Source organism: Terrapene carolina, unplaced genomic scaffold (genome assembly GCF_002925995.2).
Source record: "Terrapene carolina triunguis isolate 2854851 unplaced genomic scaffold, T_m_triunguis-2.0 Scaffold210, whole genome shotgun sequence".
In the NCBI taxonomy this organism is placed as follows: Eukaryota; Metazoa; Chordata; order Testudines; family Emydidae; genus Terrapene; species Terrapene triunguis.
Genome location: NW_020664561.1, coordinates 37,693,136 through 37,720,669, shown reverse-complemented (window position 1 = coordinate 37,720,669; position 27,534 = coordinate 37,693,136). Strand labels below are relative to the sequence as shown.

The 27,534-nt window shown below is 43.0% G+C and overlaps 1 protein-coding gene across 1 annotated transcript; it reads left to right on the top strand.

Moving 5' to 3' along the window:
* The first annotated feature begins 921 nt into the window (after nt 1-921).
* On the top strand, nt 922-26,690 carry LOC112109888 (volume-regulated anion channel subunit LRRC8C). Its single transcript, XM_024204615.1, has 3 exons — nt 922-990; nt 20,446-20,587; nt 24,234-26,690. Exons 2-3 carry the CDS (start codon nt 20,450-20,452, stop codon nt 26,502-26,504), a joined length of 2,409 nt encoding a protein of 802 aa, XP_024060383.1. The 5' UTR covers nt 922-990; nt 20,446-20,449; the 3' UTR covers nt 26,505-26,690.
* The last annotated feature ends 844 nt before the right edge of the window (nt 26,691-27,534 follow it).

The window sequence follows — 27,534 nt, the reverse complement described above, 5'->3', positions numbered from 1 at the left end:
TGCCGCCGCCTGGAGCCACGAGCGCCGCCACCCCCGCGCCCCAGCCCGCCGCCGCCGCATCCCCCCAGGTAGGCGCCGCTCGCTGCCCCGGCCGGGCGGGATCTCAGCCCCGCCCGGTGCCCGCGGGGAGCCCGCTCCGTTAGACGGAACCCGGCAGCTCGGCATCCTCCGCCCGGCGCTGTGCGGCGGCATCTGGCCCCGGGCCCGCGCCCCCAGCCCGACCTCGCCCGCAGCCTCCAGGTACTGCCCCGGGGAAGGTGCCGGCCGCGGGTTCCGGGCGCTGGGGAAGCCCTGGAAGCGGGCAGGGCTGGCGCCGTCGAGGTGGGGCTGCTCGGGGGGCTGGGAAGCATCCAGAGGAGCCCGGAGGCCTTTCCCCCGCTTGCCCGGAGGGCAGAGGAGCCCTGGTCCCGCTCGTTCTCTCCCGGGGGGTGGGAGGCTGGGGAACTGCCCATCCTGCCTCTTGCTAACCGGGGCAGGCAGCTGCGTTTCCGATGCAGGCAGGGCTGCTCTGTTGGCAGCCGCGCAGAGCTGGGCTCCTCCAGCAGCCAGAGGAGGGGGTCGCCTGTTTCCCCCAGCTAAAGAGCCCAGGAAGTCGGTGAGTGCAGCCAGAGGCACTAGGGGACTCTCTCCTCTCCCCCCACCTGCACCCATCACTGAAGAGCTGGTTTAAACCGAGAACGTTTCGATATTTCATTGTGCACAGTCCATCTCCTCCTCCTCCCCCCCCCCTCCCCCCCCCGTCTTCTGTAGCACTGTGAGAGCAAAACTTTATCTGGAATCTCAGAATTTCCTCTGCTGACACGGTACGTTTTAGGGTTGCCATCAACATAAAGCCATTGTAGATGACAACAGACGAACTCCCAGCGCTGAAACCTGTAGCCATTCTGGACATTTGGTTTTCTGTTTAGAAACAATAGGCTTGAGTTACCATGGTAAAAGCAGCCCTGAGGAGTAGCGGTACAGCAAAGGAAAACAGAAGCAGCTTCTAGTGTGAGTGACATGTTTTCTTGTTCCCGTTCTTCTGATTTACGAAGAATTCAGATAAAAGAAGAAGTCTCAGTAGTTGAAAGATAAAATAGTCGCGATTCATATGGATTAGTTGAGTTAACCCGTTTTTGTTTATATTTGTCGGGGGGAGAGGACACAAATAAGGGAAAGCTTTGAATATGCAAGCCCTCGACAGTGCTTTCCGTATATCACTTTACAGAGACATGAACAAAAATCCTGTAAACAAGAATTATTCCAGGCCTTTTTATGTACTCCAAGCTTCATCAGGAATCTATGAAAAGGGGTTTATAAGTCATGGATTTGATTAGCACTTCAGAAGGTCTGAGCTCGGACGAGTAGAATATTTTATATTAGAAATTTCAAAATGCGTATTTCTCATTCGTATTGTGAGCCTATTGTATTTCTAGCTCTTATTTGTTATATGTGAGGTTTGGTAATTAGCAGTAAGGTCCCAGCATAATGAAAAGGGATGACTGAAGAGAAAATATAGTTAAAGGCTAGAGAATCCATGGCTCGAGAATACATGGCTCTGATTTTTGTCAAAAATTAAAAGGACCCTGATTTCGAGATCAGTTTAAAATAGCTTTGCTAATGCTATAATGTGATGGATGTTTTTGTTCATTATAAATGTAATTTATCCAGTTAACCAAACAGAGTTGACCAAGCAAAATGAGTAGTTTATGAAAATCTGCCAAATATACTTTATAATAATTCTATTAGGAATTTTTTTTTCAAAATTGATGATTTTTATCTCACAAACAAGTACTTGGGTTATAGACTTGTTTTGTATTCTCTTACGAAATTTACGTTAGATGTCGGAGAACATAACATTTGGAATAGCACCATTAGAAATAAATGTAAACCTTTGCTTGTATAGATCACTTAGGTTTTTAGGATACTATGGAGTATGCTAAGAAAGAGAAAAGCTCTTTTAAAAAAATAGATACATGTGAACAGTTGGGGGTGGAAATTGCAAACAAAGCTAAGGAAAATGTGTGCTGTTCAAATGTAATAAAACTCAGTTAAAAAATCTATGTATTTTAATTTCATTTTTGGACTTAATCCGTGTAGTTAAAAGTCCAGCATTCCTCATTCCTACTTAATGGTCTGCATCTACTGAAAACGCTCTCTTTCACTTCAGTGGTGCAGGGTTGGACCTTAAAGAGGAGTGGTGGATGCTGAGCATGTCACAGAATTGGGCCCTATTATGATTTCTAAACTAATGGCAACTTGCTTATGAGTAAACATGACTGAATTGTCGCCACTGAAGCATAAAGGCCTTGTACTGAGCACCTGTGTTGTCTGAATCATTTCCTTTTCCAGTCTCACTCTGATTCTGTTAAAAAGTTTGCTGAAGTTTTTGCTTTGTTCTCCTTCAATATCTGAGTGTTTAAAGGCAGCCACTGGAGCTCATATGCAGTTTTAGATTTTATGGTATTATTTACTATTGTCCTGTGAATTGGTTTCAAATCTAAACTTTTGGTTCCCAACCCTAAAAATCTAATTACTCTGTACATACAGTATTTGTGACCAGTGCATCCTGGTTCCCAATAGAGGCAATCAGAAGAATCCTTCTGAGTTTCATCACAAAGGTACTTAGTTGGGTGCTCAGCACTTTCTGGAAATCAGGCCCCTTTAGTGTGCATCAAGCTGGGCTCCCAAAAATGGAGGCATCCAAAATCCCTCATCACTTTTTAAAATGTATGCCCATATTAGTGGATATATTTTTGTAGTAAATGTGTGTGTTGGGTGGAGACATGAGAAAGTTAAACAAAACTCAGGTGGCTGGATGGTCAATAGGTAGCATTATACTGTCTTGTGATCACGTGGGCCAGAAAGTGTCAGGACTGCTGGAGATGCAGAACCTTGCCTTTCTTTGAGCAGTGTTGTGCAGTGACCTTAGAAAAACACTGCTTTACTTCAGAGGCAGTGAAACTTGGCCTTCCTGAACTGGAAGAAATATGCTTCCCAACCAAACACCTCTGAATGTGAAGGGAAATGAAAGAGGTAATTCGTCAGAACAACTCACAATAGTGTGAGCTGTGTTACTGTATTTAATTCTAGAGCTGGTCTGGAGAGGGTTTCTTTCTTTCTTTCTTTCTTTCTCTCTGCTAAAAAGTTTGATGAACCTGATTTTTTTTCATTCAAAATTATTTTTTTTTTTTTTTACCTTTTTTGGGTTTCTTAGAAAACCTGAAAACCAAACATTTTTCACTTTCTGAAATCTGAAAAATGTTTGGTTTTCAGGTTTTCTAAGAAACCCCCAAAATTTTCAATGGAAAGAGATTTTTTTTCATGAAAATCTCAGTGTAGTTGAGGAACCATTTTCCACCACAAAAAGATTCCATGGAAACTTTTCAATCAGCATTTAACTCCACACATTTGATGCACTGAAAGCTTCTCTCTGCAGTTCATCCTTAACCTCTCTGTCTTGAGATCTTGTGACATAACACTATTTGGGAACTCGTGGCACAGCGAATGGGGACCTCTGAATACCGTTGATGCTGTGGATTTATCAGGTCTTTTTCTCCCCTAAAAATGACAAGATATGAGGCTTGCTTGCATCACTCTTTTGGGCTCTGAGTGTGCAGTGTGTACCTGCTGTACCTTCAGACATAGCTCCATTAGTGGGATCATTCACTCCCAGGGCAGGCCAGGCACTGTTACCAGTGTTGTTCTCTGCCAAAGGAAGCTTCTTTAAACTTAAACTTGTCCAGTAGAGTATCAGAGGGGTAGCCGTGTTAGTCTGAATCTGTAAAAAGCAACAGAGGGTCCTGTGGCACCTTTAAGACTAACAGAAGTATTGGAGCATAAGCTTTCGTGGGTGAATGCCCACTTCATCAGACGCAAGTAATGGAAATTTCCAGAGGCAGGTATAAATCAGTATGGAGATAACGAGGTTAGTTCAATCAGAGAGGGTGAGATGCTCTGCTAGCAGTTGAGATGTGAACACCAAGGGAGGAGAAACTGCTTCTGTAGTTGGATAGCCATTCACAGTCTTTGTTTAATCCTGATCTGATGGTGTCAAATTTGCAAATGAACTGGAGCTCAGCAGTTTCTCTTTGGAGTCTGGTCCTGAAGTTTTTTTGCTGTAAGATGGCTACCTTTACATCTGCTATTGTGTGGCCAGGGAGGTTGAAGTGTTGTCCTACAGGTTTTTGTATATTGCCATTCCTGATATCTGACTTGTGTCCATTTATCCTCTTGCGTAGTGACTGTCCAGTTTGGCCAATGTACATAGCAGAGGGGCATTGCTGGCACATGATGGCATATATAACATTGGTGGACGTGCAGGTGAATGAGCCGGTGATGTTGTAGCTGATCTGGTTAGGTCCTGTGATGGTGTTGCTGGTGTAGATATGTGGGCAGAGTTGGCATCGAGGTTTGTTGCATGGGTTGGTTCCTGAGTTAGTTGTTATGGTGCGGTGCGTGGTTGCTGGTGAGAATATGCTTAAGGTTGGCGGGTTGTCTGTGGGCGAGGATTGGCCTGCCTCCCAAGGTCTGTGAAAGTGAGGGATCATTGTCCAGGATGGATTGTAGATCACTGATGATGCGTTGGAGAGGTTTAAGCTGAGGACTGTAGGTGATGGCCAGTGGAGTTCTGTTGGTTTCTTTTTTGGGCCTGTCTTGTAGCAGGAGGCTTCTGGGTACACGTCTGGCTCTGTTGATTTGTTTCTTTATTTCCTTGGGTGGGTATCGTAGTTTTGAGAATGCTTGGTGAAGATCTTGTAGGTGTTGGTCTCTGTCTGAGGGGTTGGAGCAGATGCGGTTGTACCTCAGCGCTTGGCTGTAGACGATGGATCGTGTGGTGTGTCCGGGGTGGAAGCTGGAGGCATGAAGGTAGGCGTAGCGGTCGGTGGGTTTTCGGTATAGGGTGGTGGTAACGTGGTCATCACTTATTTGTACTGTGGTGTCTAGGAAGTGGACTTCCTGTGTAGATTGGTCCAGGCTGAGGTTGATGGTGGGGTGGAAGCTGTTGAAATCATTGTGGAATTCTTCCAGGGTCTCCTTCCCATGGGTCCAGATGATGAAGATGTCATCAATGTAGCATAGGTAGAGAAGGGGCGTGAGTGGACGAGAGCTGAGGAAGCGTTGTTCCAGGTCAGCCATAAAAATGTTGGTATATTGTGGGGCCATGTGGGTGCCCATGGCGGTGCCACTGGTCTGGAGGTATATATTGTCACCAAATTTGAAATAATTGTGTATGAGGATAAAGTCACAGAGCTCAGCAACAAGTTGTGCTGTGTCATCATCAGGGATACTGTTCCTGACAGCTTGTATTCCATCTGTGTGTGGATGTTTGTGTAGAGAGCCTCTACATCCATGGTGGCTAGGATGGTGTTTTCTGGGAGGTCACCAATGCATTGTAGTTTTCTCAGGAAATCAGTGGTGTCACGGAGATAGCTGGGAGTGCTGGTGGCGTAGGGTCTGAGTAGGGAGTCCACATATCCAGACAGTCCTTCAGTGAGCGTGCCAATGCCCGAGATGATGGGGCGTCCAGGATTTGCAGGTTTGTGCATCTTGGGTAGTAGATAGAATAACCCCGGTCGGGGCTCTAAGGGTGTGTTGATTTGTTCCTGTGTTAGTGTAGGGAGTGTCCTGAGTAGATGGTGCAGTTTCTTAGTGTATTCCTCAGTGGGATCTGAGGAAAGTGGCCTGTAGAATTTGGTATTGGAGAGTTGTCTGGCAGCCTCCTTCTGGTAGTCAGACCTGTTCATGATGACAACAGCACCTCCTTTATCAGCCTCTTTGATGATAATGTCAGGGTGGTTTCTGAGGCTGTGGATGGCATTGTGTTCTGCATGACTTAGGTTATGGGGCAAGCGATGTTGTTTTTCCACAATTTCTGCCTGTGCACGTCGGCGGAAGCATTCTATGTATAGGTCCAGACTGTCATTTCGACCCTCAGGAGGAGTCCATGTGGAGTTCTTCGTCCTGTGTTGTTGGTGGGAGGGTATCTGTGTATCAGTGCGCTGTTCAGTGTTATCTTGAAAGTATTCTTTGAGTTGGAGGTGGCGAAAGTAGGCTTCCAGATCACCGCAGAACTGTATCATGTTCGTGGGGGTGCTGGGGCAAAAAGAGAGTCCCCGAGATAGGACAGACTCTTCTGCTGGGTTGAGTGTGTAGCTGGATAAATTGACGATATTGCTGGGTGAGTTAGGGGTACCCCTGTTGTGGCCCCATGTGGCAGGTAGGATTTTAGACAGCTTACGGTCCTTTTTCCTTAGTAGAGAGCTGAAGTGTGTAATGTGGATCTCCTGTCTTATTTTAGTAAAGTCCATTTGTGTGGAGGGTTGGTTATTTATGAAAGTCTCCAGGTTGGAGAGCTCTTTCTTGATGTTTTTCTGTTTGCTGTATAGGATGCTGATCAGGTGGTTCCTCAGTTTCTTTGATAGTGTGTGGCATAATCTCTCACTGTGGTCTGTGCAGTATGTAGATAGCAATGGATTTTTCACCTTCAGTCCATTTGGTATGATATCCATCCATTTGCATTTGGAAAGGAAGATGATATCTCTCTGTATTTGTGCAAGATTCTTCATGAGGTTGATAGATTTCCATTCCATACGGCTAAATGCAGTGCCTTGCATGGTGTCAAGTATCAGAGGGGTAGCCGTGTTAGTCTGAGTCTGTAAAAAGCAACAGAGGGTCCTGTGGCACCTTTAAGACTAACAGAAGTATTGGAGCATAAGCTTTCGTGGGTGAAAGTAGACCAGTAGACACTCTCTTTGGCTTTTCTCTACTATATTCTTATATAAAAGTGCCAAACCACATCCTCAAACTAGGCGTTCCTCTGCCTATCTCGCCTGAGGGGCCTGCTCTGGGAGGCATTCTCCGAGCAAGCCTAACCTCACACAAAATGGCTTGTGAAGGAGTAGGTGGTAATTAAATTTGCAGTGGAGCTGAGGGACTGAACCTGGGTCTCTCACCTCCCAGGTGAGTGCCCTAATCACAGGGTTGTAGAGTCATTCTCACACTCTCTTTGGCTCTGTACATATTTAATTATTTATACAGAGTAGAACAACTTAAACAGGGGACACTGAGAGTGCTCTCCCCCAGAATATCCCAGGGCCCAATGGTTAGGGTTCTCTTCTGGTGGGGGAGACCTAAGTTCAGATCCCTTCGCCACATCAGGTAGAGGAGGGGACTTGAACCTGGGTGTCCCACATCTCATTGGGCTAAAAGTTATAAGGGAGGACACCAGCACCTCCTCCTCTGTTTCTTGCAAACCACAGCTTAGATGGCTAACTCCGGGAGAGGGTGCACAGCTGAAAATCCCAGGCACAGATAGGCACCTAAATCCAGCCCAGATTTGGATCGTGGGCACTTAGGCTACATCTGTCTCCTTGGCATTTCCTCTGGTTAGCTGAGGTGGCTCCCCTACTTAGTGTGTTGGTTTTTGTGAATCCTAATCTTAAATGCCTATCTCTCTCCCCGTGCATTCTATAGGGAGCCTATATGCCTACATTGGGGTTGTGGATTCCACTGGTGGCAAGTCACCTAAAAGTTAGGCATTGCAATGCCTAAGGGCTCGTCTACACTACAAAGTTAGGTCGGCTTAACTACATCACTCAGAGCTGTGAAAAATTTTATTCCCTGTGCAATATAATTAAGCTGACCTAAGCCCCAATGTAGAAATTACTAGGTCAACCGAAGAATTCTACCATGAACCTAGTTACCACCTCTTGGGGAGGTAGATTTACTACAGCAATGGAAGAAACCCTTCTATCGCTGTAAAGTGACTATGCCCCACTGTAGCGTTTCCATGTAGACATACCCCAAGTCCCTTTGGAGATCTAGCATCTGATCTGGACTGACTACTTGCATGCTGCTGAACATAACTGCTAAATGCAGCAAACCAAGAGTCAAGTGCTGCCCCATGTATCATACCAGGTATGTCACACTGGAGTGCCCATGTTTCATGTTGAAATGCAATAACAAAAAAGTAGATATTGAACTGTAAGAAATGTAACTTCTGTTTGTCACCTGAAGAGAGACAGTTGTTAGGCAAGTCCTCTAATTGGTCAATCAATCTTGATGACTTTTTGGTGAATTGCGCCCTCCTCTTGCATTGTGCCATAGAACTGCTGATAAATACTTTTCATGCACTTGAAAATAGAACAGAGGAAATACATTTTAAACGCCTTTTTGTGAAACCTACTAGACCTGCTGTATCATGATCAGAATTCCAGACAACTAAAGCTTTTATCTTGCAAAATTTAGGCTTGACTACTTTGTGTTTTGTCATATAACAAGACTTTTTGGTTAAGAAAACTCTAATCTGCCCTCAGAAGGGCCTGGCTGGACACTGAGGCCAAGTCTACACGATGGGGATTATAGTGGAATAACTTTGATGGCATAGCTACGTGGGTATAACTCCGTAATGTAAATACAGCCCACAGCAATGGAAGGAGCTTTTCCGTCACTGTAGGAGCACCATGCCCCCGAGCTACAGTGGGGGCTGGGTGGATATTTCACATTTTGAGCACTGAAGCTATGTCGACCTAAATTGTAAGCGTAGACCAGGCCCGATGAGCTGAAACAGTCCTATAAAGAGTTCAGACTCAGATCTATTTTTCTGGATCCTTCAAACTTTTGAGCTTTATGACTTGTAAGAATCCACTTAATGTTAGTAGTTATCAATATACAGTGGCTGTTAACATTTCTTTTTCTATTAATTCAGAACAGGATTTTGAAATAAGGAGATTATCTGGACCGAGTGCCTAAAAAAAAAAAAAGCATTCCTACATTTTTTTTTTTTTTTGTGTGTTGACCAGGGGTGGCCTACCTGTGGCTCTGGAGCCACGTGCGGCTCTTCAGAAGTTAATATGCGGCTCCTTGTATAGGCACCGACTCCACCCTGTTCCCTGAGCCTGCAATGTCCTCGCTCCTCCCCCTCCTTCCCCACCTCCCAGCCTCCTGCATGCCAGGAAACAGCTGATCGGGAGGTGCAGGGAGGGTGGGGGAGGCGCCGATCAGTGGGATTGTGCCCGTGGGCGGGAGGCGGTGGGGAGAGCTGATGGGGAGCTGCTGACGTATTACTGTGGCTCTTTGGCAATGTACATTGGTAAACTCTGGCTCCTTCTGAGGCTCAGGTTGGCCACCCCTGGTGTAGACTATATCAGTTTTAAAAATTTGAAAGTTGTATAAACTAGCCTTTCCTATTGCCCAGTCAGAAATGATACCCTTAGTATAAAATGGGCTATGCTTCTATTATTGATCTCTTACAAATGTGGTCTCTAGTGGGAAGCTTTTTACACTAAGGAGAAAAACGTGTGATATACATTTCGGGCTGAAAATATCTGTATGTTTATCCAGGTGTATTGGGATTAATGTTTTATAAGAATACTGCAAACTTTAAAAAGTCCCCTTGTACCACATGCAAGGGATAGAAGAAAAGATCCTTTATATGAAAAGGGCATAAATCATGAAAGCAGACACTTCTTTAATTTTCTTTGGCTCCACTACAGTGTGGTCTTTAACATTTCAGATGATAGAACTGCTTGAGACTCAGAATGGATCTCTTTAGATATTTTATGTTTCCTGACCTGGTCATGGTTGATTTTAATTTTTAATTACATCAGTGAAATTTGCTTATGCACCTTCAGATTTATGGATAATGAATATATGTATTAAGCTATGGCCCCTGCATATTTCTAATCAATTATTTGCACTGTTTTTTACAATGTTTGTATCCTCTAAAATTGAGGATTATTCCTATGTGTATGCTATCTGAATATGTTAAATAAGGATTCTGAAGAACCTGGCAGAACTTTTGCTTCTCTGAATCAGTCTGTCAAATTTTAGGATGTCTTAAAATATCACTTTTTGAATAATTTCTTCTTACTCAATGTTTGAGTTTGATCTAATTGGTTTTTTTTTATCATGTAAAGAGCATTTTGCTGCTCTGTGAGCAGAGTTCTAAGCTTGAAAGATATGTTAACCCTGTTAAGATAAGAGTGTTATTCCCAAAGCTGCAAAATGCTGTATATGCCCTTTGAAGCACTCTCTTTTGGGACAGAAAAATTGGGGACTTTACTATTTCTCTAAATATGTTTAAGTAACCTTTCCTCAGTCCTGCATAACTTGTGCACACACAATTCTCATTGACCTCAGTGAGGTTTTAAGGTGCATGATCCAGCCCTACATTTGTGTTTCCGTAATCCAATAAAGTTGAGAGAGCAGTTGAGCATGCAAATGTGTTTATGCTACTCATATGAAAAGGTATTATGGCTTTTATGTATTAAAAAAACCAACAAGAATATTTTTTGGGGCTACTAACTCAGCAGCAATAGATACACTTGCGTGTAGGCTGAAATTGCTGCTACATACATGTTAAAACACAGCATATAAATCAAAGAGAAACTGATTTTATCTGTTGAGTCTTGAAGTTAGTTCTCTGAGTTTCTTCTGCAGCAGTTGATGATGTCACAAACACTTAAAATAGAACAAGAAACATTTCTTGCACTTCCTCCTCTGTATTTGGTATGTGTCGTGTCTATAATTGTTTTCCAACATCTGCACATAGTGCCATGTGTCTGCAGAATGACACAGGCCATGATTTTCAAAAGTGACTAGTGAATGTGGGTTCCTAGCTGGAGAGACCTGAGGTGAAATCCTGGCTCCACTGAAGTCGATAGCTAAACTCTCAATGATTTCAGTAGAGCTACGATTTTGAGGTGAGTGTTCAGCACGTCCTGAAAATCTGCCACTCTTTAAAGTGTCTCAAGTGCCACAAAATCACTAGTCGCATATAAAAGTTTTGGCCCCAGCCCCAGTCCTTGCCCTGGGGATCCTAGAAACTGGGTAAACAGAATCTTAGAACTCGGGGTTTTACTGGAAAGTGATGGAGAATCTTTTTAAATGCTGTGTGTGTAGAAATGTGCTGAATTATAGCCATGGAGACAAAAGTCCTGTTTCTGCACTGGACAGGCATAGTCCAGGGAACAGTGTATAAGCCTCATCCTGCAGCCCTTATCTAAGGAAAACTCCCATTAAAGTCAATGATGAACATTGCCCACGTAAAGATGGTAGGATCAAGCCCCATTTTTTGTCTGAACCCTGACCTGCAGGGTCATGTTTCAAGGTGAGAGAATAATCCATTCTACAGAACAATTCAATGTTGTCCCTCCACAGAAGGCCAACTAGTACTAATTATGATGTGGAGGATTTTTGTTCTTTGTGGTATCAAATGAGCTTGATTTCACAAAGCCATCAGAGAACAATTTTCAGTCACTACCAGCTCAGACTCGATTCTTTCCAGAGAACTAGAGAAAATAATATATAGTACTGTTCATCCACACATCCTGTCACACTTTACAAAGGTAGTAAGCCTCATCATGCACATTTTACAGATGGGGAAGCTGAGATATAGAGAGATGAAGTGGCTTGCCTGAGATCATGCAATGAGCCAGTGACAGAGCTGGGGCTCGGACTCCTGACTCTTACTCCATTGTCTCACTCATTAGGCCACATTTGTTGATCAGCCCCATCCACCAAGAAAATGAATTTTAAATATTTTGTTTTAAAATGTTTCTTGAATACAGTAAACATATAGACCTAAAAATGACTGCTTTGAGGACATAAATCAGAGGTGGGCAAACTATAGCCCATAGGCCACATCCGGCCCACGGGGCTGTCCTGCCTGGCCCTTGGCTGGCTCTGGCCGGGTGGCATGGCTGCGAGCTCCTGCTGCTTTGAGCGGCATGGTAAGGGGGCGGGGAGTGGGGGGGTTGGATAAGGGGCAGGAGGTCCCCAGGGGCAGCCAGGGGACAGGGAGCAGGGGGTGGTTGGATGGGGTGGAGGTGGGGAGGGGGCGGTCAGGGAGCGGGGGGAGGGGTTGGATAGGCATGGGAGTCCTGGGGGGCCTGTCGGGGGCGGGGGTGTGGATAGGGTCAGGGCAGTCAGGGGACAGAGAGCAGGAGAGGTTGGATAGGGGGTGGAGTCTCGGGGGGGTGGTTAGGGGCGGGGGTCCCGGGAGGGGGCGGTTAGGGGACAAGGAGCAGGGGGGGTTGGATGGGTCAGAGGTTCTGGGGTGGGCGGATGAGAGGATGGGGCCAGGCTGTTTGGGGAGGCACAGCCTTCCATACCCGGCCTTCCATACAATTTCGCAACCCCGATGTGGCCCTCAAGCCAAAAAGTTTGCCCACCGCTGACATAAATGGATCTTTAAAAATGTATTTTTACAATCTTTCCAGTTCTTTAAAATTGAGTTTATTACTGAGCAGTAGCAACACTTGTTTGTATTCCTTGCTCCCAAATATTGATGTTTTTCACTGTGAAATTCTTAGTTATGATCAACAGAACTAAGTGTAGCTCACCAAAAAAAGAAGAGCTGGCAAAAAGTGCAAGAGCTTTACAAATGATCTGTATTCATTGTAGTTTTTCCAGTTCACAGAAAATAGTTGTGGCTTCAAAGCTTAACGGGAGGATGATTCGTTCTGAGATGTATTGTTCCCTTCAAATGCCTAAAAGATAGGAAAAAGTTAGTAGTAGGAGTTTTATTTATTTACGCATGTTATTTGTGTGTTACAAGAGGACCAACCAGAGACCCCAGTCAGGATTAGGTACCCACTGTGCTGGACACTACTCAAACATATAGTAAAATGATTGCCAAAATAGAAAGACAAGTCAGCCAAGACCTTCTTATATATTTTACTTACACACACACACACACTAGTAAAAGAACATTGTTAAGATGATAAAGTCAAGCACTCAAACGTTAGGAAATGCCAGAATTAAGGTTGCCTGTGCATCCTTAATTCATCCCTTTTGTGCATATGAATAATGATAGAGTTATCAATTATGTGATCATGTACTATTTTTAGCTTTCCCAGCCAGTTCCAGTCTCCTGCCTCCAACTCCCAGTTTCTTTCCCCCAGTCCCAGGCTCATCAGACTCCTTGTCCCAATTTATTCCTTTCCCTCCTTTGTCGGTCTGTCCTTTGTCCCCTCTACATTCAAATCAGATGGTGTCCTCCAAAATGCTGACTGGGTGCCAGCAGGAGCTGGGGTTCATTGAGAGCACAGGAGAGACAGGCTCCCTACTGTCAGTTACAGTGCCCAGCCTGGAGTAGCTGGGAGCACCAATTACAGAGAAATTCCTTCTGAGCCCCTATAGCTTGGGGTTGGAGCATACTCAGTAACTCTGCAGCAATGGCACATGTGCACTGTCCAGTCACACACAGGCGCTGTGAGGGGATGGAGCATGTTCAGTCACTCTGTGGGCATGGTGTATTCACAGTCTGGTCAGCACTAGAAGCAATGAGAGGCTCAAGCATGCTCAGTGAAGGTGGAATCTTCAGTTATTTCTAGCTACTAAATCAAAGAAGTCTCCACTGAGCATGTTTGAACTGCAATTTTTCAAAGGCTTATAACTTGGCCAAATTTGGCAGATTTTTGCATGGAAGCAAAAGGTTCATCCCTGACACAAACACCAGGTCCTACCAAATTTCAAGTCCCTGCTTCAAAGCCTTTCAAAGAAAAAGTCTCAAGAATTTTTTAATATGGGCAAAATGTATTTTTCCCCAACCTTGTTCTCAGAAACAGTGGAACCATATTGGCTACGTTTTTCTTCTAAAAAAACCAGCAACTATTTCAGACTGAGGCAGACACCCCGCATGCAAAATTTCAGGCCAAACAGTTCAGCAAAGTTATGACAAACTGAAACAAGGTCTTAAAATGGGAAGTGTTGGATAACCTCAATAAATGGTAGCGCCAGCCCTGCTTATTCTGCTACAGTTCAGTCTAGGAAAACTTGGTTGTAATCAATGAGGCTCCACATGGGTGCAGTGATTTTTGCCTAACTCAGCACCCCAGACACACCCATGCGGATCTGGCTGCAGAACTGTGGCCATAATTTAGTCTTATCTGCTCTAGCTGGCCAAAGAGCTGAATCCTGTAGTCTGTGCAGACAAAAACAAAAAAATTATTGGGAAGATTTAGCTGCTCAGAACTGCAGAATTGGGCCCTCTGTCGTTAAACAGTTTAGCTTGTTTCCTTAACATGGTGCCTTGCCCAAGGCCAAAGACATTACAGTACCCCTTGACAGTTGCACTAAAATATTACTCAGAGTAACAAATGTTTATGATCTGTGACAAAGTGCTCCAACTTCAGGAGTGTGCAGTGTAATGTTTTATGTGAAGTAATACTCGGTGTAACCAGCACTCATCCAATACAAGGAACATAAATGCTTACAGACTCCGTCAGCGCCCAGCTACCAGGCCACAGGTTCATTGCTGCTCATAATTACCACAGCCTGTATGTTAAATATGCATTGCTCTCTGCTTTTTTTTAATGAAGATTAATGTTCCATAATTTGTGTATGGGAACCAGGCCAGAGACCTACTTGCAGCAGTTTTCCGAAAAGACACTTCATAATTCATACTAACACAAACAGTATATTTAAGCCAGCAAAGAGAACTACTTTTGCCTGGCCCAGCACTTTCTGCCATCAGTGGATCTCCTGGTTTGAAATAGAGTGAAGTCCCCCATGGTTACCATCTGTCCCAAAATCACAGAATAGTCTTGACGCACAAACCTTCCCCTCCCAGCTCTGCTGCTGTTCTGCCCTCAGCTGGAGCCAGCCTGACTGTATGCCCCTGTAAGTCAATGGAAAAAATTCCCACTGACTTCAGAGGAGCGGGATCAAGTCCATAGCCTTGTGACACACCCTCAAGAGGTGATGGGATTGATTCTCTATCCTATACTGATGCAGTGTCATGACCGTGAAATGTATTGCCAGCTAATGAATAATTTTATATCTCCTAGCTGGTTATTTTAAGAAATCCCACACCTTTCAAGCCTCCAAGGTGTACTTAGTTAATTATACCTGCAACCCTGTCTTCCTGTTACCATCATCTTCATCTTCCCTCTTCTCCTCCTCCATTGTGTTCTTCACTCCCTGTTGCATCAGTGAGCTCCTGGGGGCAGGGACTGTCTTATTAAATGTTTGTATCCAGCACAATGAGGCCCTGACTGTAACACACACACAATAAATAATGATTGCCTCCCTGTGTTGTAACACAATTGATTATCTTGTTCCACATGAAGAATAAAAATAGACAAGGGCTCAACCTGTAGTGAAAAACTCTGCAGTTTGGCAGACCCATTACTCTTGGAGTGGCAAATCTTGTTCCCCTGTGGGTGGTCATGTAAAAAAACAAAAATCAGTGGAGCTGCCATTTTATACTTTATGTAGCGGACAAGCTGTAGTGAAGTTGGATATGGGGACCCAGTCTTGGGGCATTGTTCAGCGAGGATATGGGGATAGTGTGGAAGGTGGCTGGGACAGATGGGGCCTACCAGAGGGTCAACAAATGATACCAACCCCCTGATTGAAGTCTCCCATTTAGGGGGCGCAGAGCAGTCGGTAGCCTCTGCCACATCCTGGAGACTGCAGTTATTCTCCCAGAGGGGTTGATCCACCTGCTGGTACAGGGAAGGGGAACTCCATCCTTCCATCTCCTGCATGTCACCTGTGCACAACACATTTGTTTGGCTTTAAAGAACCTGGGAAAAGCAACTCTATACAAGCAGCCATCTTGGTGTCAACTTTTTGTTATTTTTGGGTGTTCCATGAAGAAAATATGCTAAGTGGCCATACAGACATCTACAAAGACATGCTCCCTATCCCAAAGAGCTTGCAATAGATAAAATAAAGGGACACTATCCAGTTCATTCTTTATATTTAATTGAATCTACTTTTCCAATCATAGCGCCTATTTAAATTGCATCTAGAAAGCAGAGACAGGTAAGTTAAACATGCACAGCAGTTTCATTTGACCAACCCCCTTGTGCACTTAAAGGTTAGTATTTATCCACTACATAGAATGAAGTATGTTACTCAAAAGGAATCTTTAAAAATGACCACAGTAGCCTGTTGTTAGACCCGAAGGCTATACTCGCACTATTATTGGCTGTAGCTTTTTAATTCAGGACTGTATTTTAGATGCATTTGTGTGTGTTGTTTTTAATTATAAAGTATTTTTCAAGACACTTGACAAAGACACACTGGAGAAAAAATATAGTAAAGCTCTTATAAACTACTAAACTACCTCTCTGTCATGGGCCTGAGGATATCAGCCCCACAAGGGGATAGTCGGTGAATGGAAAACCCTGCTCTGCTATCATCACTCCTCCCCAGCTGCACCCTGCAGGTATTCCTGTGAGCTGTCAGTGGTTCAGGAATTGAATTATTTAATTTCCTTCATATCCTGAAATGCACGTCATCTGGATCTCCTGATCTATAAAATATATTCACATTTCTCTTCAGCCGCATTGGCAAGAACCTTCATTACATCCTAACTGTCTATACCACTTTTCTTTATTTAATTTGATGAAGGCCAATTGCAAACAGGCAGATTAGTGCAATGGCGCAGCCATTTTAGAATCATCATTTGATTTAATTTCTCTCATTTATTAATGAGACTAATTTGTCTCCAATTCCCTTCTTCCCCACCCTCATCTATTTATTCTCCTTAACTCCTTTAGGTTGCATTAACTCAGTCTGCTTTTTGCTGCTGTCATCTGCTCCTGAAAGCCTTAACTGACTCTGTGGGCCAAGTTCTCAGCTGATGTAAATGCGTGAAGCTCCACTGAAGTCAAAGTTGCTGTGCCCATTTATACCAGCTCTCAGTGCTCTTGTTTGCTTCTTCCCCACATCTCCATTTCCAGCACATGCCTGTTTGTTTGTTTGTCTTCATATTCCTTCAGAAGACCACATTGGCCCCTTCTTTTCCATGTGCTATTCTTTTGCTGTGGAATTTCAGGGTTCCCCAAAATTCTTCTGCACGCCTGTATTTTCACATCTCCTCTCATTGCCCCATATTCACGGAATCAATTTTCAATTTCCTTTATTTTCCATTGTTTGAAATACCTCCCTAGAAATGTTAAAAATATATTTCCCTATTGACCCCCTCCCACCAGTTTTCCATGTGGCAAACCCTAAATTTTATTTTGAATTGTTTACAAGCTAGTACAGCTTGTTTTGTGGTGTTTATCCTTCCTTGTTTGTATACCACCATTGGCTGGTTCTCAGAACAGAGTTTAACTTGGGCTTCTTCTCTTAATTGTCTGCAGTAGCAGAATGCCAGATAGTCTAGCTCATACCTCCCTTTCTTTTTTAAGTTTCTGGAGAGCAAGGTGGGGTAGGGGAAGCAAGAGAGAAAAGAGAACGAGAGTGATGATTTTAATTAAGAAAATTAAGAGTATTTAGAATTCAGAGATTCTCCAACCAGATTATAATGACATTTAATACAGGTCAAAGCTTATGCCTAAACTATTGGGTATTGTGCCTGTAAATAGTAACTGGATGCAACTGAATTGAAGTCAGTGGAGCAGTACCAATTTACACCAGCTGAAATTCTAACCCACAATGTTTAAATTCATCTTTAATATTGCAATTCCTTTTAATAATAACATAAGAGAAACTCCAGTAGTTAATGTGTTGATCTTTGTCCTGAAATGTGGCATTGGTTTTAAACTATCTCTGTTTTGACTTGTTTAAAATAGTCAGCAGAATATAGATGGAATCTGAACCTTTTCCGTTTGCAAAGTCCTTGTCGCATCGGATTGGAAATAGATCTATGAATAAAATACTGTTTGAATGTAACACTTCTTTAGGGTCAGAGTCCTTGTGCAGCCTGGAGGAGTTCTTTAGCAATTCTTTGAAGAAGATAAACACGCAGTCTGTTTTTCTGAAGCTTTGGAATCCTCTGGTTATGGAATTCCAAGGAGTCTGCATGGTAACAGGGCTAGAAGCGTAATGTGTAAAAGCAAGCTACTGTTGTAAAAGGAGTGGTAGTTATATGTATCCACTTTTCGTGCAATCATTCAATCCAGCAGCGTTGTAAAATACAGAATACAGATACCTTCCTTTGAATTTCTTATAGGTCTCTGCTGTGACTTCTAGTACCACAAAGGTAGCCTGCCATTAGAGGGAGAAATGATTGAGTTTCTTGAGAGAATGATAGAAAATGTCTCAAATATTCCATACCTTTGTGACCAGTCTCCATCTTGCAAATATCCATGTTTGCAAAATATTGCAAAAGAAGGATCAAGCGTAGAAAGTCCCCACTCTATGGACAAAGGACACACAATTCAATTCCTGTTCCTTGTATTCATTGTATACTGTCATTAGTTCATTCACATCCACCATTGGGACCATATATTGAGTAAAGAATGCTGAACAGTGCCTTAAATAGCATTCTGATATAGTTGTCACAACAAAACTAAACACTAGATTGACTCACCCCGACAAGTTTTTTTAATAGTCATTTTTTTCCAGTTCATCTCAATACTTTTCTGAGTGCTTTTCTTCCCTGGTGAGGTTCTCTAGTCTGAAAGAATGGTTACTAATTTTCAGGTGCTGTAGATCTTGACTTAAAAAGATCAGTTGGTCTGTTTCTATTTTTAAAGTAACCAATCTATAAACTTTCTACTGTGCAACAATAATGGGGCTAAGTATTATCTAGAGCTGGTTCGGACAAAAAATTCCATTCTGTGGGAAATTCTAACATTCCAAATTTTTGTTCCAAATCAGAACAAAAAGCCAAAATTTTGATGTTTCCCATGGAATGCTTCAATATGATGTTTTCTGACAGAAAAACATTGCATCTGAAAATTTTCAGGCTGTTCTAGTATTGTCACTTAGGTATACTCAGATCATCCTTCTCCACAGATGGACCTGCGAGAGACTTTCCTCATGGAAGTTCTCCCTCATCATCTGTGGACTACCAACTAGACAGTGACGTGGTCATGTGCTCTTGAACAGTTCTGACATTCCATATGACATTCCATATGCTCATTATCCAGTATACTGGAGGAGAAGGGAAGGAGATCCGAGGAGCATTTCCTTGTGGTGGCGTAGACTATATGTCTTCATCTAAATTCCTCATCAATTACCTACCTATAAAGTAATCAAACACAGTTATGATAAAACAAAACTACTTACAAATACATAGCGAAACCAGAATTCAGATTTATCCGGGCTTCCCACTGACTTCAGTGCAGAATGATTTTCCATCCCATCTACTCCTACACTCAGTGCACTTCTTGCTGTGTGTTGCCAACTCTCATGACATTAGGCGCTTTTCTTAAAGCTTTCCTTCTGGAGTCATAAGATTGTGTGAGAATCTCAATTTTGGTTTACAAAAAAATTTCTACCCCTCATAGTTGTGGAGAAAAGCTTGAAAATATGAAACCCTACAGGATCTGATGCCAGAAGACACAACACCTCCCCTCCCCCAAAACAAAAAACACCCCACAAAATAATCAACCCCCCCCCAAGTTGTTATGAGAACAAAACAAAAAATGATTTCAAAGCCAGTCTCATGATCTGCAGGATTTTTGAATGTTTGGAGCTGGCGGTACTTCTGTTGTCAGCAAAATGCCAGCTTCCAATGCCTGAGCTGACAGCCATGTAAATAGCAAAGCTTCATCAGGGATCACTAAATGGCATCTAATAGATTAAAATTGTATTTATATATTCTTTAAAGAATGTATCTGTCTATGAGTGTTTGATAGAAAAATAACAATTTTAAAATAAAATCTGATGGAATAGCATTCCAAAATTATTTAGATTTGTGCTGGAAATAAAGAAAAGGAAGGAAGGAGTCTTCCTAGCAATGGCCATTAAATAGTACAAATTCTGGTACTCAGTTTATGTCATGCTTTAGCTCTTGCTCAAGAGTCTTTCCTCTGTGTGACACTTTTGGGCACTCTGATGCTGTCAGGTAAAGGATACCTAAAGTACAGTGCTCCACTGCTAAGTGCTGGTCATATAATTTAAAGGGATGGATTTTTCCACTGTTTTCTAAAAGAAAAAAGAGTGAAGAGAAGGTTTGTCCTATTAGTCACTCACACCAGCTCTTCCTCTTTTGAAGAAACACTTTTCCCTGGTTTCTCTGCTGAGTTTTTGTGAGATAAGCACACAGAGATATCAGAAGGGGTTCTCCTGGCTGGAGAGTCATAAAGAGAGCTGTATACCATCACCATTACTGCAACAAACCGGGCATCAGTGCAGATCTATGGATACGGACACTGCCTCATAAATATCTCTGATTTTTAATATGGTTTTGTGAAGTAATGCTTCAGTTGTAGTGGTTTCATTGACAGTGTATGAAGTCTGAAGGATTTATGAAGACAATATGTTAATGTAACTCATGCTTAGAGTGCCTTCTATCCCAGGATCTCCAAACACATTATGGCTATGAATGAATAATCCAGCAACACCCTTGTGAGGTGACGATTATGCCCATTTTTAGATCCAAGGAACTGGGAGGGCAGGATGTGAAGCACAGAATGCCTAATGATTGTAGAAGGTCAAAATAGCATTCCCCCCACCCCCCAGTGAGTCAAATATCTTTTTTCATGAGTCATATCGAATGGAGGAGGATAGCATGAAATGACTAAACACCAGCCTTGCTTGACTGTCTTTCAGAAACATGATTCCTGTTACCGAATTTCGTCAGTTCTCTGAACAGCAGCCGGCATTCAGAGTACTGAAGCCATGGTGGGATGTGTTTACGGACTATCTCTCAGTAGCCATGCTGATGATTGGTGTATTTGGATGTACATTACAGGTAAATTAAACAAAGTATAACTTAAAAGCATGTTGTTGGGGTGTTCAAAAAATGCCAGACAGAGCCTTCTTTAGAAGAACATTGTCAAGTTTTGTTTTTGCTGTATTCAAAATCTGCTGGCCCAGATGAGTAATTTGTTTGAACAGATGAATAAAATATTAAGGCCCAGACCCTTAGCTGCTGAAAATCAGAAGTCAGTGGAACTATGTTGGTTTGCACCAGCTGAGGAATTGGCCCATTTGTTTTTTAATGATCCTCAGTCATGGCAAAGGAGCGTGAGGAGATTTTGTGCCTTTTTTTCATAACAATTTTTCAAAGCAAACCTGACCGTAGAGTTAAATTCTTGTTTTTCACTCTTTAAACTTTCTTAAGGGCTTAAAAATATATTTTTGTCTTTTTTCATTTGGCAAACATCAATTTTATTTTTTCCCCTGTGTTTTGAATAGAGCTGAAATGAATATGCTTATTTTATTCATAACCACCCATAATTAATAACTGTGCCTCCTACATGCCAAAACATTTTGAGGATGCTTGGTACATAAACAATTGATGTTAACTGCTGGGTTAGTTAAATGTTGCTACAGAGCCAAAATCTGACAAGGAGCAGAAAGCTCCTTTTGTGGGCTCCACAAAAATAGCTGTTATTTAAAAAAATATATATAGCTATTTAGTCATGAATATTTTTTGTTTTTACATCTGTAAATTTGAAGGACCTTTCCAACAGGTTTGAGAGTAGATCAAAGTTTAGACCCATAAACATTAACTGTCCCTTTTAATAAAAAAAAGTGGAGGGGGGCACCTAAATTGTGATTTTTTGTGTATGAGGCAGTGCACAGTTGTGCAGACCCAGGAACTACCTATCAGATCATGATCTAACTCCCAGTTTTCCTCATTCCAGTTAGGACTTACCCAGTGATGAGCTGCCAAAATCTTAACAACCGGTTCCCTCCTCACCCCACAAGGGGGTCGTGGCCTGCCCCCGCCTCCCGGGACTCCGGCCCCATCCAACCCCCCGCGTTCCTTGATGCCCCCCCGGGACCCCTGCCCCATCCAACCACCCCTTTTCCCTTTCCCCTGACCACCCCTGGAACTCCTGCCCCTGACTGCCTCCCACCGCCCCATCCAACCCCCCCTCCTTCCTGACTGCTCCCCCAGGACCCTTGCCCCCATTCAACCCCCTTGTTCCCCGCCCTCTGACTGCCCCGACCCCTATCCACCCCCCCACCCCAACCACCCCCCCAAACTCCCCTGCCCTCTATCCACCCCCCCGCCCCCCGCTCCCTGCCCCCTTACCGCGCTGCCTGGAGGTGGCTGGCGGCGCTACAGCGGTGCCGCTCTGCTGAAGCCAGGCCACACCGCCGCCACGCAGCGCCTGGAGCACCGGGTCAGGCCGAGCTCGCTGCCCCCCGCTTCCCGTGAATCAGCTGTTCATGCTCTGGCCCAGGGAGGCGGAGCGGAGGTGAGCTGGGGCGGGGAGCGGTTCCCCTGAGCGCCCCCCCCAGCTCACCTCTGCTCCGCCTCCCTGGGCCTGAGCGCGAAGCTGCCGCACCGCTTCTCCGCCCTCCTAGGCTTCCCACGCGAACAGCTGATTCGCAGGAAGTGGGGGGGAGGGGGAGAAGCGGGGCAGAGCGTTCAGGGGAGGAGGCGGAGGCGGAGCGGAAGTGAGCTCGGGGCGGGGAGCTGCTGGTGGGTGCTCTGCACCCACCAAATTTTTCCCGTGGGTGCTCAAGGTGCCACTTTTGGATAATGTGCTCAGGGGGAGCGGCGCTCCCCCTGCTCCCCCCTTAGCTATGCTCCTGGGTCACTTCAACTTACCGGCTGTTAAATTTAGAAGCCCTTTTAGAACCGGTTGTCCCACGCATGACAACCGGTTCTAAAAGGGCTTCTAAATTTAACAGCCGGTTCCCGTAAACCGGTGCGAACCGGCTCCAGCTCACCACTGGACTTACCCTATGCTCGGCTTATACCTGGTGCAGTATACCTCCCACAGCCTTTGCTCTGCCCCTCTATGCAGGGAATAATGACTTGGCAGAGGCTGCTTCTCCTCTGCATAAACCCATAGAGCATGCCACAATCAGTGATATGTTCCTGTCACTGATATGAAATAAGCCTCATCATTTCCTGTTTAACCCCTATGCCGTTTCTTACCGATTCACATTTTCTTAGCAGGATTTTGATCCAGCTGACGCTGCTGGATCCAATAATACCTCTTAACGTGGAACTCACATTCTCTAGGAAGTGAAGTTAAAGGGACAAATTCTCTGCTGTCATAAACTGGCAGACTTCAGTGGAGCTCTGCTCATTGACACCAGCAGGGAATTTTCTCCAGAATTTCAATGATAAATGTCCCAAATTGTGCAGGATATAAGTTATAGGTTTGTTTGTATTATATTTTTTAAATATCTTCTGCTGTGTACAGAAGATATGTGCGTATGTGATATGTGTTCAAAAATTCCACTTCACGAGGGCACTTTTTGGGCCAGCAGCCAAGTGTTTGTTGACATGAACAAAGCATAGTTTGTTACTTGCATACTTAACTGCTTGACTGAATAAACCACAAGGGAAATGGTGTGTGAAAACAATTCAAATGACACAGACAAATATTTACATTCCTGTTTATTACAATTGTGTAAATCCAATTTCAAGATAATGGGCCAGATCCTCAATTGATGTTGATTGGGGTAACTCTGTTGACTTCACTGGAGCTTTATACCAGTTTATACGAGTTGAGGATCTGGCTCAGTGTATCTAAAGGAGCTTTCTAAGCCTGGTCTACACTACCGCAGTAAGTTGACCCAAGTTATGTGAATAACATAATTGAAGTCAACATAGCTTAGGTCAACTTACCACAGTCTCTACACCGTGCTGTGTAGATGGGAAGATCATAGAATCATAGGATATCAGGGTTGGAAGGGACCTCAGGAGGTCATCTAGTCCAACCCCCTGCTCAAAGCAGGACCAATTCCCAACTAAATCATCCCAGCCAGGGCTTTGTCAAGCCGGGATGCTTTCCTGCCAACTTATCTTACTCTTCTCGGGGAGATGGAGTACACAAATTGATTGGAGAGCACTCTCCCATTGATTTAGCACGTCTTCACCAGACCTGCTAAATTGACACCCATTGCATTGATTGCAGCAGCGCCAATCTACTGGTAAGTGTAGACATGGCCTAAGTTTCAGCAGTTACCATGCTGGAGATAGTTAAAAAATAATGGTGGGGTTCAGTCCTGCTAGGTGGCATGCTTCCTCAGCTCCTGCTGAAGCCAATGGGAAGTGTGGGCACTCAGGCAGAATAAGCCCCTGTGTGTATATGTGGTGGGTTTAAATCTGATTGGTTAGTGCTGAATTCATGCAATGATCATGAAGTCAAAGACAGAGCTACTCTTTCATAGGTTTGTTTACATGTGGAAGATTTTTATAAGTATGGAAACGACTAAATAGGTCAGACAATCTAGTTTTTAGCATATATATTAATCACGTGATTAGCACATAACAAATAACAATAATGGATTTAACCACTGAACTAATACTCAGCATAGAGTATGTCAAGGAGAAATTACATTTAGCTGATGCTATTATCCAAACCGTGATGACATTAGGCATCATCTCTACATAATTTGAAAGTGTATCTTTCGGTGTGTTTCAGGTTATGCAAGACAAGATAATATGCCTTCCAAAAAGAATACAGCCTTCACAGAACCACGCTCACATTCCTAATGTGTCTAATGCAGTCCCAAATACAACCCCACTTCCTCCACCCAAACCATCCACTACTCCTGCCACTGTTGAAATGAAAGGACTAAAGACTGATTTAGACCTTCAGCAGTATAGCTTTATAAACCAAATGTGCTATGAACGTGCCCTGCATTGGTATGCAAAGTACTTCCCTTACCTTGTCCTGATACATACTCTGATCTTCATGCTATGTAGTAACTTCTGGTTCAAATTCCCTGGATCAAGCTCAAAAATTGAACACTTCATTTCCATACTGGGGAAATGTTTTGATTCTCCCTGGACAACAAGGGCATTATCTGAAGTGTCTGGGGAAGACTCAGAAGAGAAGGACAACAGGAAGAACAACATAAGCAGGTCAAATACTATCCAACCTAGCACAGAAGGCACTTTGGTCAAGACTCAGTCTTTAAAATCGATACCTGAAAAGTTTGTTGTAGATAAAGGGACAGCAGGGGCACTGGATAAAAAAGAAGGAGAACAGGCAAAAGCATTGTTTGAAAAGGTGAAGAAATTCCGACTGCATGTTGAAGAAAGTGATCTGCTCTATGCTATGTATGTTCGTCAGACTGTACTTAAAGTTATTAAATTCCTTATCATTATTGCTTACAATAGTGCACTAGTTTCAGAAGTTCAATTTACAGTAGACTGTAATGTTGACATTCAGGACATGACAGGATATAAGAATTTTTCCTGTAATCATACCATGGCACATCTGTTCTCTAAACTTTCCTTCTGCTACCTGTGCTTTGTAAGCATCTATGGACTAACATGCCTTTACACTTTATATTGGTTGTTCTATCGTTCACTAAAGGAATATTCTTTTGAATATGTTCGGCAAGAGACTGGAATTGATGATATCCCAGATGTTAAGAATGACTTTGCTTTTATGCTTCACATGATAGATCAATATGACCCTCTTTATTCAAAGAGATTTGCAGTGTTCCTGTCTGAAGTCAGTGAAAACAAGCTGAAACAGCTGAACTTAAACAATGAATGGACTGCGGATAAATTGAGACAGAGGCTACAAACAAATGCATATAACCGGCTAGAACTGCAGCTCTTCATGCTTTCTGGACTTCCAGACACTGTTTTTGAAATTACAGAGCTGCAGTCTTTAAAACTTGAAATAATTAATAATGTTATGATACCAGCAACCATTGCACAGTTGGATAATCTCCAAGAGCTCTCTTTGTACCAGTGTTCTGTGAAGATCCACAGTGCTGCCTTGGCTTTTCTGAAGGAAAATCTGAAGATCTTGAGCGTCAAGTTTGATGACATCAGAGAGCTTCCACATTGGATGTATGGGCTCAGAAATTTAGAAGAGCTCTACTTAATTGGTTCTCTCAGTCATGATATTTCCAAAAACATTACTCTTGAGTCTTTTCGGGAACTTAAAAGCCTTAAAATTCTCTACATTAAAAGCAATGTATCCAAAATCCCACAATCTGCAGTTGATGTTTCAAGTCATCTTCAAAAAATGTGTATCCATAACGATGGCACCAAATTAGTGATGCTCAATAACCTGAAGAAAATGGTTAACTTGACAGAGTTGGAGCTGGTTCACTGTGATTTGGAGCGCATACCTCATGCAGTTTTTAGCCTTCTCAGTCTCCAGGAATTGGATTTAAAGGAAAACAACCTCAAATCAATAGAAGAAATAGTTAGTTTTCAATATCTGAGAAAACTTACAATCCTAAAACTGTGGTACAACAGTATAACATATATCCCAGAGCATATAAAGAAACTCACTAGCCTAGAGCGTCTTTCCTTTAGTCACAACAAAATAGAGGTTCTTCCATCCCACCTATTCCTATGCAACAAAATCAGATACTTAGACTTGTCTTACAATGATATACGATTTATTCCACCGGAAATAGGAGTGCTGCAAAGTTTACAGTATTTTTCCATCACTTGTAACAAAGTGGAGAGTGTGCCAGATGAATTATACTTTTGCAAAAAACTTAAGACTCTCAAGATCGGGAAAAATAACTTGTCAGTCCTTTCACCTAAAATTGGTAATTTAGTATTCCTCTCCTATTTGGATATTAAAGGCAATCACTTTGAAATTCTCCCGCCTGAACTTGGTGAGTGTAGGGCTTTGAAGCGGACTGGCTTGGTTGTAGAAGACACTTTATTTGAAACTTTGCCTTCTGATGTTAGAGAGCAGATGAAAGCTGAATAATTAACTTCCTTTTACTCAGTTTTACAGAAAGATGCTTCTACCAAATACACTATATAAATAATTTGATAGTCTGAGTATGCCTTTATTGATGTGTTTATTTTATTTTTTCTTTTGTCCTTTTAACACAAAACTATCTGTACAAACAAATGTGGAGTAAGGAATATATATATATTTTTAAATAAAAATTTACTTGTATTTTTTCACAGTTTAAAAATATTTTAAAGTTTATTTTGCCCTGATAACAAGAGTGTTTGAAAAATTATTTTGTACTGGCAAAAGCTAATGGTTAGATCAACTGTTTCTTAATTTTGGCTAGAAGGGGATGGTGTGTTTCCAACTGTCTACCTTGAGTAGCATATTTTTTTTAATAGATGAATGTATCATCTGCTGGGCAATTGGTAATGCCTTAGGATCTGATTTTCTAGGGGTTGATTCTGTGAGATATTGAGCAGCCTCAACCCCTATTTTCATCAATCGGCGTTGAAGGTGCCCAGAACCTCACAAAACCTGACCTTGATTAAATGTCCTTTTGTTGAGACTCTACACGTACCAACTATTCTCCCAAGTGGTCAAAGTGGCCTAAGGAAATTAGTTGCACAACTTCCATTGAAAGTCAATGGGCATCTAACTCCCTTATGCCCCTCTAGAAATCTCCGCCTCCATCTCATGCAGTATGCTGAACAGAACACATCTGCTGTCATTATTCTTCAGAACTGAACAAGTAAGGCTACGATTTTCAGAGTAGTATAGGAGAGTCAATCCTGAAAGGATTCAAGTTTGAGATTTTAAAAAAGGTGCAGGAGATGTAGCCTCCCACCTTCCATTAATTTGAACAGAAGGTATGTGACTAAGTCAGTGCTTTGAAAATCTCAACCCAGATCTTTACATTCTGCAAGGTAAAGATGAAATACCAGAGTCAGGGAGCTCTCCCTCCCATCCCCCAACCAAGGGCCTATTCTTACACAGTGGTGAATGCCTTCAATTTCCACTGAATTCAATCCCCTCCCCTCGCCACTCCCCTCCTACCCCC

What these genes read in the sequence shown, in the direction of transcription:
- LOC112109888 (XM_024204615.1), top strand. Translation starts at nt 20,450, where the DNA reads ATGATTCCTGTTACCGAATTTCGTCAGTTCTCTGAACAGCAGCCGGCA. An exon ending in TATTTGGATGTACATTACAG is followed by an intron (nt 20,588 to 24,233) that starts GTAAATTAAACA and finishes GGTGTGTTTCAG; the next exon opens with GTTATGCAAGACAAGATAAT.